Source organism: Oryx dammah, unplaced genomic scaffold, assembly GCF_014754425.2.
Source record: "Oryx dammah isolate SB20612 unplaced genomic scaffold, SCBI_Odam_1.1 HiC_scaffold_26, whole genome shotgun sequence".
Classification (NCBI taxonomy): Eukaryota; Metazoa; Chordata; class Mammalia; order Artiodactyla; family Bovidae; genus Oryx; species Oryx dammah.
The window spans coordinates 51,222,856-51,239,132 of record NW_024070210.1 but is presented as its reverse complement, the minus strand read 5'-3'; the positions used below and the strand labels follow the sequence as shown (position 1 = coordinate 51,239,132).

At 34.3% G+C, this 16,277-nt stretch overlaps 1 protein-coding gene and 1 non-coding gene across 2 annotated transcripts in view; one reads left to right on the top strand and one right to left on the bottom strand.

Annotated features, from left to right (window-relative positions):
• Window positions 1-651: 651 nt before the first annotated feature.
• The window catches only part of MINDY2 (MINDY lysine 48 deubiquitinase 2), an 81,887-nt gene continuing 66,261 nt past the window's right edge, over window positions 652-16,277 (bottom strand). The window contains exons 7-10 of the mRNA XM_040226621.1: window positions 10,478-10,651; window positions 7,720-7,926; window positions 4,379-7,167; window positions 652-1,573 (exon numbers count right to left, since the gene is read on the bottom strand). Of these exons, the coding sequence (XP_040082555.1) occupies window positions 7,039-7,167; window positions 7,720-7,926; window positions 10,478-10,651 (510 nt within the window). The 3' untranslated portion in view covers window positions 652-1,573; window positions 4,379-7,038. The remainder of the gene's footprint in view (window positions 1,574-4,378; window positions 7,168-7,719; window positions 7,927-10,477; window positions 10,652-16,277) is intronic.
• On the top strand, window positions 9,996-10,102 carry LOC120853828. The gene has a single exon (XR_005718879.1). It is a non-coding gene; the product is annotated as a U6 spliceosomal RNA (small nuclear RNA).

Genomic DNA, 16,277 nt, shown 5'->3' with positions numbered 1-16,277 from the left:
CAGCACTGGAGTATAGTAATGAGCATGGCTGCCTTGCTACGCTAAACATCAACATACAAAATCAATGAAGTATTTGAAGAAGAAATGAACTTATCTCATTTAAAATGGCATCAGAAACAGTAAAATACTTAGAAATAAATGTAACCAAGTAAGTGAAATATCTGTATAATGAAAACTATAAAACTTCACAGAAATTGAAGAAGACAAACAAATGAAATGATAACCCATGCTTACAATTGGAAGAATTAATACTGTTAAAATGGCCATACTACCCAAAGCCATTCACAGATTCAATGCATTACCCACCAATATGCTAATGACCTTCTTCACAGAAACAGGAAAACAATCCTAACACCCTGAATAGCCAAAGAAATCCAGAGAAAAAAGAACAAGGTGGAGGTATTACCCTTCCAGATTTCAAACTATACTACAAAACCATAGTAGTCAACACAGTATGGTACTGGCACAAAAACAGACACATTGGAAAAGATTAAAAAAAAAAAGTTTTAAAAAAAGAGTTGGTCCAAATATGTTAAGAGCCAATCCTAGGTAAATGTGAATTAATGTTAATTCCCCATTTTCCCACTTATTTTAAGTTTACAAGAAGTAGGTTAATGAGATGAATATACATAGCAGAAATACTTTTGGGTCTAAATATCAAAGTTTATTGAAATAAAATATAATCTATAATAAAAAATACTAATAGTGTTACCACTGGTTACAGATTTAAGTATATTAACAAAAATCTAACATTTTAATCCAAAAATGACACTATCTTTGTGGTACAATAACAAACATGAAATTAAAAGTTGAATAATACTGAATAATTCCTTCAGAAATATTTTATACTTTCTCATCTTTGTTCAATATGCCCCCTATAGGAGTATCCTCCAAAAGTGAAACTTCTGAAACTTAAGACTTAGTTTTTAAATTCAAAAAGTTTTAGCATAATTAGCATATAAAACAATAATTTTCTTAAAAATTCAGTTTAACCCTAAGCTGGGGAGATGCTTTTAAGTGTTTTCATTCAAAAACTGTATTTCAGTGCTCTTTTCTATCAACCTCTAGGGCTGCTATTTATTATTCTACAACTGGAATTCAAGCTGGTCATAAACCAAAACAGATATATTACTTCAGAAGCAGAAAGGGCATTAAGATAGTAAAGGAAAGAAGGAGAAAAAATAGGCACTCGTACACAGTCTATATATTTAAACTTTTTGAGAACTCTATTTCAGTTGGCCAGTCTTGGCCTGGTACAGAGATCTATCACAGCAACCTCCTGACCCAAATAGCTGGACAATAAAGTGAAAGAAGAAAGCCTTTTCTCTTGTTGTAGTTCAAGATCACTTTCTCTGTGGTCATTACACCATTTCACTTGCTAGGCCCACAAATATGTGCGACATTCCAATTATTCCGCACAATTCAAGGAAAAAAGACACATGCACTAACTTTAGGAAATTACTTTCGGGGTACCTCTGAAGTTTCACAAGTGATGATTATCCCTTTTGCTGATTGTTGGGTAGCAAGCACACATCAATCTCCAATCATATTATCCTACTTGTGATGTGTAGATCTGTGAAAACAACAGTTATCATTTTATTAAGAAAACAGCATTTTAACAAAAACCACTGGAAGCTTTTCAAATTCTCATCTTTAAAAATCTGTAAAGCTCTAGGATATCCTATATACCCTGGAAAAAATGGCTATTTCATTCAACTACCATGTAAAAAACAACAAAAACAGACAAAATTGAGAGACATATAGGAGAGATTAAATGCCAATCTTAGTCTTAAAACATATTTCATTAGTTAGAACTGTTCTGCAGGGTATTTCAGTTATAATGCTCATTTGGACAGGTCTTTGATTTGAGAATTTAAATAGGTATTTCAGTTTCCTGAATTCTTATTTAAAGCTATAACTACACTAGTGCCAAAGAAGCCAGGATCACCTTCAGAAAAATTTTGCTTTGCCTACCATCTAATCTAGGAGGTACCTCTGCCTGTCAGGATATTGCAGTAAGGATAGATACAAAATCCTTAAAGTTAATTGTGACAAATTATTAAGTGGTTTGAAGGAATTCTTAGAATTAATACCAGACTAAGTAGAGACATTATAACATATAACTTTTTGATCTTTAAATCTACAGTGATTTAAAGCTTAGGTTTTATGTTTCTGCCATGGTATTTTAACACCTTTTCTGGGACAGTTCTATGCTGTAAAAAAATGTATTATAGGTAGACAAGTCTAAATTTCACTCTTTCTCAGGTCAGCAGTATAAAGCTAAGCTTGAGGAGACAGTTGAACACCTTTGCCCTGCATTATGAGTTGAATTTTTTGGGGGATCAGAAAAGGAAAGTTAGACATTAGAATCCATGTAAAATACATATATGCATATCATAATTTACTAAACTCTAATTTCTAACAGTAGAAACAATGGGATTAAGAGACATGCATGAGTTAAAATTTAAATAAATCTTCAAAATAAATTAACAGGGTCCTGCAATTTGTCCCTTTAGACTGCATTATCTCTGTATTACAGTATATTCAAGAAGCCTTTGATTATAATTTTAGTTTTAAAGTGTCACTCCAAAAGAGTAACCACAATTTTTCATGTTTTCCAAACAGTGCTGGACATCTGTAAAAATGACACTCAATAACTAGAGGACCTAAGAACTGAACTCTGATTCCAGTTAGTTCTTTTACTATTTTTGGTTACTTTCTAACAGAAATTTAACTGTATATAGCAAATAACATTTTATAGTTAAAAAAATTAAATAATCCTAAAAAGGACAATACATAAGAGATCTAAATGAATTTCATCCAGCAAAAACGTTTACATATATGTATCAGTAATCTGATCCCACTGTACTTTATTCCATGAAGGAACAGAATCGAAATATTTAGATATATTAAAGATACTGGAAAAGATAGATTTTCAACCCCTTTATACTCCCAAGTACTCTTGGTTTTGATTCTATAGCCCTACAGAACACAAAAGCAACTGTAAAATCCTACATTTGTGGAAGAGGGAAGTCCCTGGCATCCAGTGGTTAAGATTCAGCACTTCCACTGCAGGGGGCACGGGTTTGCTCCCTGGTTTGGGAATTAAGATCCCACATACTGTGCAGTGCAGCAAAACAACACACACACACATTTCGGGAGGAGAAGATGCCATACTCAAACACAAGACAACTCTCCACACTTTAACAGCATTCAGAAAAAAACTGGCTGTAGAAATATTGCCACTGGGGAAAAACATCTACACATTCAAGAGCAAAAGATGTGTAATATTTATGATTATTTCAATAATACCCTGTGCTTATCGAAGGTGCAAAGCACTAAAAATGAGCACTCTTTAGATACTTAAACTGAGGCACAGTAAATTTGCTGAAGGCAGGATAAAAGCCAGGTTTTCAGACAAAATGCTTCAGAATTTCACATTTCCCATTCCTTAAAATACAAATTATATGCTATCTTTAACGCCATCTTATTTTTATCAAATTTTAGTAAATTTATTATTAGGGTTTAAGTTGTATGTCCAAATATTTTGTGATAGGTAAAAGCCATAAGCTTTCCATCATGTTTTACTATAACTTCATTTAATAGGAAAGTTAAATGAAATGTCATCAATTTGCTTTTTAAAAAAAAACAAGTGATTTGTTTTAGGACAACAGCTCTAGAAATTCTTGCCTTGATTTTTGTCCAGTAGAATTTTATAAGTATCTGCTTGAAAGGCCAACATTAATATAGTTCTCTTCTTAAATATATATTTGACTTCTAGTCCTCTTTCCTCTCGAGATGTTTTGTCTCTTAGTGAACTGAGCTGCTTATTCATTGAAAACAAAATGTTACGGTTTTGTGAAAGTACAAAATGTTTAATGTTGGATTCAATCAATCTGATAGTAAACTGCTTGTTAATTAAGCTAAGATCAAGAAGTATGGGGAAAAATTCAAAACATAATGTGGGATAAGTAGTCAAATACTGGAGATGTTAGACAGAAAATATATTCCAAAGCCTAATTCTAATACTTAAATCTATGTCTCATTCAACTACTTACTGGACACCTTGAAACATGAAATAAGATACTTTACCTATGCACAATGAACTAGCATTTTACAGGAAGCAGCCAAATGCCAGTTTTAACTGCCTCAAATAGCTTGGTGTGTGTATGCTTACAATGATTCTTAAATTTGAGGAACGTTCCCAGATTCCCTTGAGAATCTATTAGATCTAGGAGTCATAGATCCTTGCTTCAGAAACATACACACAAAAAACACAATTTTTAAGTGTTGATAACACTGTAAATCACAGCACTGTTGATTCAATGGGATTGGCATGAGAAATTTTTCATACTGTTAATAAAGACTGGTCACTAACCTTAAGGAATAGTCTTTGAAAGTAGGAGAAAGTTCAATGACCGTATCCATTCATTCATCTGCCTCTTTTGCTAGCTCTAATGGTGACTGGTTGATGCAAATGTGCCTCTAATCTAGCCTATAAATCTTAAAAACAAAAATGTTTAAGTTCTAATTTCTGCTAGTCTTATACATGTAACAATTTTCAAGCACTACAAAGTACTGTGAAGGAAAGACTAATACACCACTATCAAATTCCAATATACCCAAACCAACAATGAAATGTCTGAATATGTAATTTGTTGACTTGAGCAAAATAAAAATATAATTGCTCTAAATTCTTTTTTACTTTCAAGGATGTAAAACCAGATCTCTAAGAAATTTTTTTAACAGAATTAAACATTTAATTTTTCCCCCACAGTATTCAAAGTAAACATTTTATCATTATTACTCTTGGTATACCAAACTGAATTCCAGGAATGTAAGAAAGCCCAAGTGGGAAATATTACATAGAAAAAGGCTGAATTAGCAAACACGTTATATTTCTTACTTATTTCTTTTTTTCTTACTTATTTCTTATACGTATACATTGACATTTACTTATCTGATAGCAGTACTGCTGGTTTTGAGTAAATTTTTCTTCCTTCAATGGGAATGCAGAATGGCAGTGTTGTCTTTGGAACAAATTAAGAAGACAGTAACAACAGAGGAATAACTTCTACACATATGTTTTTCAAGGGCAATGAATAGTTAAGAATATAATTGTGGAAAAGTATGCCTCAAATACATTTTTAAAAATTTCTCAGGATTTATTGTTTTGTTTCTTAATAAAATATAATGCACCGACACTGTGTTTCCTCCTTTAACCAACAGAGTGATATCAAGAATAAACTCGGCCTAAAAATCAACTTGTTTGAGCTAACAGAGAACTGCGTAATACATTTTGTATCTGATTACTTGAGCACTATATGCATATTTTGGGTTACGGTCAAGAGGCTCACCAAATATTTTGTATGAAAGTTTTATAAACCAAACAGGTTCTCTGATGACTTATCATGCTACCATGTGAAATTTGAAGGAATAACAAATGGTATAACATAAAGAGACATGTGATACAGGAGGACATAAAAGATACAGCTTGACCCTGAATATTTCTCTTAGGATAACTTCATCCATAAATAAGACTTTACTTTTTATATATAGATTTAACCTACAACTGGTTTTGGATCACTGAGAATGTGAAGGACATAGCTTAAGAAATCAAGACGATGGGTTTTTTTTGTAGTCTTTCGTCCCCTCAGACCACAAAAAGCATTCTCTAAGTGGATGCTCAGGTTAAATTAAGATGCTCTTGAACAGACAAATTTACTGAGGCTTAGAATGTAAATCACGTAACTACTTACAGCAGCAATAGTCTTTTCAAAAATGACTAAAACAAACTTTTAAATATAAAGCATATAAAAAGGACTATCAAGGATAGTTTTCCAAACTATAGAAATACAGGAAAATATGTGTTGCCTCATAATAAAGTTCAATAAATATTCTTTCTGAATCCTAGAAACACTATAAGATGTTATAGGTTATTTGGTTCTTATAAGTTAGAAAAATCTGATTGTTTCTACATAAATTCCTCCAAATTCTTACCTATCATCAGATTTTTAATAATGCTTTTCTACTAGACTCAGAGATTATCTCTGTCTAACATCCTTTCAGAAATGTGCTTTTTTTTGATTTAATAAGTATACTTAATTTTCTACAAAATAAACATGATTTAAATTTTAAGGTTCAAGGTAATTATAGAAAAAGGTAGACACTGAACTATCTCTTTTTGTATATCCCTATATTTACAAGGGCTAGCATCCACTGTGGTTTCCTCTTTATACTCACTTGCACACTGAATAAATAGTAACTGTGGTCCAAGTAACCTATATTAAAGATTTTAAAACTCCTCAAAATTTTACAACACTACAAAGTTTTAAGATCTAATTTTGAGAGTATTAGTGTTATGTAATTTTGTTACTGGAAAAGAAATACAAATATTTATTTTTTTTTCCTATCTAAATTAAATCCAAGTTCCATTATCAGTTTCTCAAGGTTTATCTAAAATGTACACTCCTAAACAAAGGTAAAGCTGTTCAAGGGCTGAACTAGTCCAATATACAACTGAGGGTTATTTATTATTATTATTACTGTCTTTTTTTTTCTTTTTAAATCTATATTAAACCCCTGGTTTCTCATGGATCAGATCATAATTTAACATTGTAAAAATTAATTTCAGAAACTATTGTGCTAATATTTAGATTTGAGGAAGGAATCAGACAAAATCAATTATCTCTATTCATTGTTAGAACAGAAGATGAAATAGCTTACTAACTGATATAAGTTATGAATGTCACTATGACACAAAATTTGCTGTTATTTACTTATTTGGCTACAAGTGCATTATTTTTCATGAATAACAACACAGCATTTCCAACTTGTAACATGAAACTCCAGCTCATAAAGAGTATACTGTGTGATTTTAAAAAGTCTGATTGTAATTAAGTAACAACCTTTCCCCTGATAAACATGAACAAAATCCATTGGGAAATCAGGCACAGACGGTATTTATCGGTTTTTCTTCCTTTCCTCCTATGATTGTTTCTGAAGACATACAGATGGCTCCAACAGAATCCACACTTGTTACAAAATGACACAGCTATTTTTCTCCTTTTCCTTTTCTTTATCTTTTTCTCGTGGTTCCTTTCGTTTACGTTCACTGTTTCCAGATTGTCTGCCACTTGACGGAGAGGCTTGCGCTGGCTGGCTTTGCTTTAAGGAAAATAAACAGGAAGAAATTATCACAATTTTTCTAAGATGCTTAAGCAGAGTTACCTAGAAAGAAAAACCATGAAAGTGAAAGGAATCACTAATGGAAAAAAGGCTACTGGTATATAAATTTTTAATGTTATATGGCACCTGTGTAATTGCCTCTATCATTCAGAATAGATATAATTAATGTATCCATTATTGTAAGTAAATAAACAATAAATAACATATGAGCGACTTGCCTTTCACTTTTCACTTTCATGCATTGGAGAAGGAAACGGCAACCCACTCCAGTGTTCTTGCCTGGAGAATCCCAGGGACGGGGGAGCCTGGTGGGCTGCTGTCTATGGGGTCGCACAGAGTCGGACACGACTGAAGCGACTTAGCAGCAGCAGCAGCAGCAAGATAATCACAAACTTAGGACTGTGTCATAAAACCCATGGATGCTAAAATGCTAACAGAGCCAATACCTAATTTAAAAGTTTTAATCTCAGCACACATTTCTTTATTGCTAAAACGATCCTTATATTTAAGAGTTAGAACACTAGTCTTTACCGGGGCCTGTGTAGAAGCAGAAGCAGAAGCAGAAGCAGCAGCTGCTGCAGCTTGTTCCTGTTCCTGGTAATATTGAGAAGCTCGTCGATCCTCTTCTTCTTGGAGTTTCTTTGCTAGTTCCAAATCACTGATTCCTTCAGGTATTTGTTCCCAATTGATCTCTTGGCTCTGCTGTTCTTGTTGTAAAGATAAAGCCATAAGATAGTCCTAAGAAATTAAATGATAACCATCTTTAGCTGTGAGATTTTACCCAAGAACTAATGTGTATAAATACAGAGATTATATCTACAAATCTATGAAAATGGCTTTTTTAAAACATACTAGATGTTAAATATAAAAATAAAAGTTTACTATTTCTGTTTGGGAAACAGTATTATTTCAGCAACACTGCCATTGTTATCAATATTTTAAAAATTCATTTAAAATTCTCTCTAGCAGAAGTATATAAGGCATTCAAGAAAGTTTATAAGAGAAGCACATGTCTATAGAAAGTTGATACAAAATAAAAAAGCATAAATAGGAAAGTTAAGATTACCATATCATCGTCATAGAGTCAACTACTGTTAACAATTAATACATAATTCATCTTGGTTTTTTCTATATTCACATATGGATTCAAATACATCTTCCAACTCCTGAAACTTTCATAATCTGTTTTCTTTTCTATTTAATGTCATAAAAGTCTTCTGTTTTAAAAAAGTCATAAACATGGACCCAAATTATTTATTAAAGTCTTCCAAAGACAATTTTTAAAGCCAATGTAGCTGTCCATTAAACAATCATATGCAATTACTTAATCATGCTCTTCCTCCTCCTATACACATACTCAGATTATTTCCTATGAGATAAAGTGATGCATCTTTGGTCAAAAGTTATACATCTAACTTAACATCTACTTTTATTATGAATTAGTGCTGAATGAAACTTGACTATTCTGTGCACCTCCCCCAGCACACTCTCAAAGTAAGAGAATTATAAATAATCACAGAAGATATGTAAAAGGTGGTTGCCTGTGAACACCTTGTACTATCTAGCATGATCATCTTAGAGGCATCAAGAAATTGTCCTTCAAATTTTTCTCCTCGATTCTTCAAACTCCACTCTTTGCCAAGTCTTTGATACTTAAAAAAATATATTTATTTTTATTTATTCACTTATTTGGCTGCACTGAGTCCTAGTTGTGTCAAGGGAGATATTTAGTTGACGCACATGGGATCTTCAATCTGACATGCGGGATCATTTTTCAGTTGTGGCATGGGAACTCTTAGTAGCAGCATGTGGGAGCTAGTCCCCTAAGCAGGGATTGAACCTGGGCCCCCTGCCTTGGGACCGTGAAATCTTAGCCACTGGACCATCAGCAAACACCCCCTTCTTTGTTATTTTGCAAACAATATCATATGTGTATTCTCAAGATCTTACGACTAGATTACTGTGGCAATCTACTGCTTTACTACAATCCCTGTGTGCCAATATTTTTTATATACAGTGGTTTAAAAATCTTGTATATTTCTCTTAAATAACATTTAAAAACAATGCCCCTGTATACCTTCTGGAGGAAAATGAGTATGGATTACTATGGCTGTTTGTCAAAGCAAAGTTGAGAGTCCTAGAAAGATTAGCATTTGTTCGAATCAAGTATTCTTTTGTCCATTCACAGCTTGCTATTCAAACTGCCATTACAGAACTTATATATTAGTTGGTAAAATACCTGCCTCCCCAACTGACTGCCGAATCTCTGAGAACAGGACAGAATGATTTATCTTTGTGTCCCCAGGACCTAGTTACAGTGTTCAATACAACTGCTCAATGAATACTGGCTAAATGAACACAGTCTCTATGCACTTAAATTGTTAGCAGCAAAACATGTGCCAACTGTTTAACATAACCATATTTCTACCTCAGTTAAAGAAAATGTTACATCATTGTTAGACTTCTAGTAATAAACACAATTGTGGCTCTAAGTCTACCCGCCAACAAGCAAAAATTTCATCTCAGTTCTAAATAAGAATTCTACCAGCAGTGCAGCTCCCGCTGTAAAAGTGTCTGTTCCTCCTTACCTTGGATTCTAACGCTTAAAACAGCCCCTACTCTTTACCCAGTGCATGCAATCTTGAAGACTCCCTCTGTTCTACTTTTTTCTAACTAACCAAAATAGATCTCAAATATGTACTCATCTCTTCGTCTCTACCACTAAAGCTAAGCAAATTGCTACTTTGCTTACACCAGTGTCCTTCCTATGCATTTGCCACATAGCAGGTTTTTAAAAAGGTAAAGCAGTGCTTCCTTCAGCAGCATATATACTAAAATTGGAACGACACAGAGAAGATTAACATGGCCCCTATGCAACGATGACGTACAAATTTGTGAAGCATTCCGTATTTTTTACAGAAGTAGAAATATACTGTTGTACATATGAAACATATAATGTTATAAACTAATGTTACCTCACTTTAAAAAAAAGGTAAATTAGATCATTGTCACTTCCATGTTTAATATCTGGCATATCTTCCCTCTTACAATTAGAATAAAATTCCAACTCTTTACCATGACCTTCACAGTTCAATATAATTAGGCCTTCTGAACCAAAGTATACAATTAATGTAGAATAATCATTTACCTATTTAGGAAGTAATAGAATTTCAAAAGTATTGATATATTAATTAACAAATCTTTAGTTCAAAATTCTGAATAACCAAATTCATATCTGAAAGGAATGAGCATTTATCAATAAAACAATATGAAGATAAAACATAGTTACCTGATCTATCTGATCTTGTTGTCCTCTGTATACAGTTTCAGGATCTGAAGGAGGCCGCAGATGAAATTCTGAGTCACAGAAATTTCCATCACCATCAACATTGTGTAGGCTTTCCCAAACAACTTTTTCTTCAGTGAGAAATCCTTGGTCTGTTACCAACAAATATAGTAGACCCTTAATAAGAAATAAGAAAAAGGACTGTTAAGTTGATTAAAACTAGTTTAAAAATTTATAATTTAAAAGAAATTCTATAATCTGTTTAAAATATAATTATTCCTACTAATTTTCTGTTATGTCATCCTACTATATGACATAATAAATAGTAGACCAAGAAGATAACTTACTTGCTCACTAAGTTATATCCACTTGACTTTGAATATAGTTTATAATTGCTACACCATAGTAAAATGAGAATTAGGAGCTCTTAGCATCTCAACTAATTCATAACTTATAAACAGCCCCTTGGGATTTTTTAATCTTCCTTCACAAAATAGAAAAATACTAGACAATAAGTCCCTAAAAAATACATCAAATAACAAGACATAGTACAAAAAATTATATAATATTGCCTATTTCTTAAAAAAATTAAGCCTATATCACTAATGCAATCCATATCAATTTTTCCCTCTCTGCACCATTTGCTGCTCTTAATTTATACACCAATGGTACTTTGTACTTTTTTTATTGTAGCACTGAATCATACTATACAATGATTATATTTTCCTCCTTGTTCTCCAGACTATATAGTCTATCTCTTGGCCTACTGTAGGCTGTATCATAAAGCTGGAGTCTAATATTTATTGAATCAATGTATTCATAATGTATTTATAGTTATTATCATAGAATTTAGCATTGATCTCTAACTGTTCATATGCATCAGTTCTAATTCCAATCACATGTAAAGGGTCCCTAGTATAATGCTTCTAAGCAATTTTTTCCTCAGATTTGCCAAGGACAAGACTTTCAATTACTTAGAGTTCCCACTGGTTAATATAGTATTTATAATTGCACAAGAATCATACTTTTCAAGTTTTCACTTATACACAATCTTAATAATTAATAATAAGAAATTCCTTTAAAGACTTGTGGTACGTGTAGCAAAATTACTGAATAAATTCTGAAGCTTAAAAAAAAAAAAACTAAGTAGTTACTCTTGAACATTTACTATGTGTCCAGCACTGTGAGACACAGCTCTCCCTAGGGTACAGTCTTTCCCATTGTCTAGTAGCAGTTACATTCAAGAATCAGCTGTAGACACTGGTTAATTTATAAGGTCACTGAAATGACTACAGCAACATGAAAAGTATTTATAAAGAAAAACATTATGGTATAAAGTTTAAAGATACTATTTTAAGCAAAAATGAAGTCCAGGATCATTTTTTAAAAAATCAGGTATGTTCCAATTTATCAAATATTGAGTGCCTGCCATATACTCAGCACTATGCTAAGTGATTGAGGATTCATATCATGGATAGTAAGGATCCCACCTTACTCTGGTATTAGCTTCTCCTTTTCTGTGATTCCACAGAATTCTGAACTTAACACTATTACAGCACTTCATACACTGAATTATCATTGTCTGTTTACTTACTTATCTCTAATAATACATTTCAGGCTTGACCTAACGTATTTTTAATACCCATTAGGGTCTACCTTGTTCTAGGAAAATTAAAGAGTAAAAACTTAATTTTCCACTGAACAAGTCTGACCCTTTTGTTTAATACTTATCACAATGCATTTCAACATATTATACAATATATAAGTTTTACAATTTATTCTATGTAGGTCGTATATTAGATTGGCTGTTTGTTGGGAAAGAACTATAATCTTATCAATAATTTTTCTCCAAATGACACTTTAGGAAAGGTAGATTCTAGGAGGGTTTTTATGAAAGCTATTACTAACCATGCTGCTGCTGCTGCTGCTAAGTCGCTTCAGTCGTGTCCGACTCTGTGCGACCACATAGACAGCAGCCCACCAGGCTCCCCCCGTCCCTGGGATTCTCCAGGCAAGAACATTGGAGTGGGTTGCCATTTCCTTCTCCAATGCATGAAACTGAAAAGTGAAAGTGAAGTTGCTCATTCGTGTCCGACTCTTAGCGACCCCATGGACTGCAGCCTACCAGACTCCTCCGTCCATGGGATTCTCCAGGCAAGAGTACTGACCATAGCACATGAATATTTAAAAGTTTTAATTAAAAGGGTAGTCATTTCTTGCATATCTAACCTATCTTCTTATGGACACCAGCCTCAATTTCTTCCTCTTTTAGATGTTGACATTTATCAAAAAAGTCTATAATTGGTCCACTGACAATGCTGGTTATTACTTAACAGTTCCTTGACACAGCTGCAGTGTAAAATAGCAAAGCATGTATCCATGCTGTACTGAATACGTTAGGTTCATTTGTTCCTGACAGTCTACAATTAAATCACCACTTGGGAATTCCCTGGATGTCCAGTAGTTAGGAAGCAATGTTTCACTACTGTGGCCCAAGTTCAGTCCCTGGTTTGGGAACTAAGATCCCAGAAACCATGTAGTGTGGCTAAAAAGGAAAAAAAAATTCTTGCTTTTGTATCCCCGCACTGCTGTTATATTGTCTAGCCAAAGTTTGCTTCCCTAACCTTAAATCTTTTTCCTAATCTCATTCACCAGTCTCTAAAATATGAATTTCATCAAAAATACAAAATACATATATTAAATTCATAATTATTAATATATAAAATGTACATTTTATTATGTGAAAATATATTAGATAATTTTTATAATTTTTTTAATGGGCACTTTTAACTATTAAAGACTGAACAAAAATCTATTCTATGTAAAATATACTAATAATTTCATACAGAGTATATATTATTTGTATTAACAATATACATAAAGCCATCACATTTTGTAAATTGGCAAAACAGAAGAAAATCTGATAATACTGTAATACAAAAGTTAAGTAATTCCAGCCTTTAAAGTACAGAGGAAAACACTGCTAGTCCTGGTTAACTAGGTTGGATTTGAATTATTTAAAGCCTGGTCTCTCGGATGTAAAGTGGGAATAATAATATCCACTCCTCAGAGGGGAGTTGTGAAAATTAAATGAGATGATGATATGGGGTACCAGAAAGCATAAAAATCTTTTCTACAAATCACAGTAAAAATAAGCCCCATTAATGGAATAATACACTTACAGATACTTTTGACTGACTGCCAATTTATTATAGACTGGTTCAGTTCAGTTCAGTCGCTCAGTTGTGTCTGACTGTTTGCAACCCCACGAATCGCGGCACGCCAGGCCTCCCTGTCCATCACCAACTCCCGGAGTTCACTCAGACTCGCGTCCATCGAATCAGTGATGCCATCCAGCCATCTCATCCTCGGTCGTCCCCTTCTCCTCCTGCCCCCAATCCCTCCCAGCATCAAAGTCTTTTCCATGGAGAAGGAAATGGCAACCCACTCCAGTATTCTTGCCTGGAAAATCCCAAGGATGGAGGAGCCTGGTATGTTACAGTCCACGGGGTCGCAAAGAGTTGGACACGACGGAGCGACTTCACTTCACTATGCTGGATGAAATTTAAATAAAGATAAATCTAGAAGTACTTCCTTAGAGTTAGTAAAGCTACTGTTGTATTATTTGTTCAAAGACTATTTAAAAAAAAAAAAACTCTTTTCCAATGAGTCAACTCTTCACATGAGGTGGCCAAAGTACTGGAGTTTCAGCTTTAGCATCATTCCTTCCAAAGAAATCCCAGGGTTTATCTCCTTCAGAATGGACTGGTTGGATCTCCTTGCAGTCCAAGGGACTCTCAAGAGTCTTCAACACCACAGTTCAAAAGCATCAATTCTTCGGTGCTCAGCCTTCTTCACAGTCCAACTCTCACGTCCATACATGACCACAGGAAAAACCATAGCCTTGACTAGACGGACTTAGTCGGCAAGGTAATGTCTCTGCTTTTGAATATGCTATCTAGGTTGGTCATAACTTTCCTTCCAAGGAGTAAGTGTCTTTTAATTTCATGGCTGGAGTCACCATCTGCAGTGATTCTGAAGCCCCAAAAATAAAGTCTGACACTGTTTCCACTGTTTCTCCGTCTATTTCCCATGGAGAGATGGGACCGGATGCCATGATCTTTGTTTCCTGAATGTTGAGCTTTAAGCCAACTTTTTCACTCTCCTCTTTCATTTTCATCAAGAGGCTTTTTAGTTCCTCTTCACTTTCTGCCATAACGGTGGTGTCATCTGCATATCTGAGGTGATTGATATTTCTCCCGGCAATCTTGATTCCAGCTTGTGTTTCTTCCAGTCCAGCATTTCTCATGATGTACTCTGCATATAAGTTAAATAAGCAGGGTGACAATATACAGCCTTGACATACTCCTTTTCCTATTTGGAACAGGTCTGTTGTTCCATGTCCAGTTCTAACTCTTGCTTCCTAACCTGCATACAGATTTCTCAAGCGGCAGGTTCGGTGGTCTGGTATTCCCATCTCTTTCAGAATTTTCCAGTTTATTGTGATCCACACAGTCAAAGGCTTTGGCATAGTCAATAAAGCAGAAATAGATGTTTTTCTGGAACTCTCTTGCTTTTTCCATCATCCAGTGGATGTTGGCAATTTGATCTCTGGTTCCTCTGCTTTTTCTAAAACCAGCTTGAACATCTGGAAGTTCACAGTTCACGTATTGCTGAAGCCTGGCTTGGAGAATTTTGAGCATACTTTACTAGCGGGTGAGATGAGTGCAATTGTGCGGTAGTTTGAGCATTCTTTGGCATTGCCTTTCTTTGGGATTGGAATGAAAACTGACCTTTTCCAGTCCTATGGCCACTGCTGAGTTTTCCAAATTTGCTGGCATATTGAGTGCAGCACTTTCACAGCATCATCTTTCAGGATTTGAAATAGCTCCACTGGAATTCCATCACCTCCACTAGCTTTGTTTGTAGTGACGTTTTCTAAGGCCCACTTGACTTCACATTCCAGGATGTCTGGCTCTAGATGAGTGATCACATCATTGTGATTATCCGGGTCGTGAAGATCCTTTTTGTACAGTTCTTCTGTATATTCTTGCCATCTCTTCTTAATATCTTCTGCTTCTGTTAGGTCCATAGTTTATTATTATTATAGGTCCCTAGTTATAGACACTATTTATCTATACAGTGTTGAGAAAATATTTTATCTAGATATTAAAATTATTTTTTGTTGAAAGTATATCTAGAATTCCATGGAATGAACTGTGTTTCTACTCTAGGTGTTCCAAAGAGTTTACAGAAGCAGGAAGAAACAAAATAAAGTGATCATTAAATACAAATGCAAACAGCCCTAAAAAACATCAGGGTCTTTCAAAAGTGAAATGTTAGAAACCTTCCTGTTCCTGCTCAGTAAATGATCTTGCCTTACACATTATAGAAAACAGAACTACTGAAACAATAACTTTCTCTATTTCCTGCCATCAAATCTATAAACCTACCTGTAGCCATTGTTGTTATTTGTTGTTCAGTCGCTCAGTCGTATCTGACTCTTTGCGAACCCATGAACTATAGCACCATAGACCTCCCGGTCCTTCACTATCTCCCAGAGTTAACTCAAACTCAAGTCCATTAAGTTGGTGATGCCATCCAGCCATCTCATCCTCTGTTGCCCCCTTCTCTTCCTGCTTTCAATCTTACCCAGCATCAGGGTCTTTTCCAATGAATCAGCTCTTCGCATTCAGGTGGCCAAATATTGGAGCTTCAACTTCAGCATCAGTGCTTCCAATGAATATTCAGGGTTGATTTCCTTTAGGACTGATTTGATCTTGTAGTCCAAGGGACTCTCAAA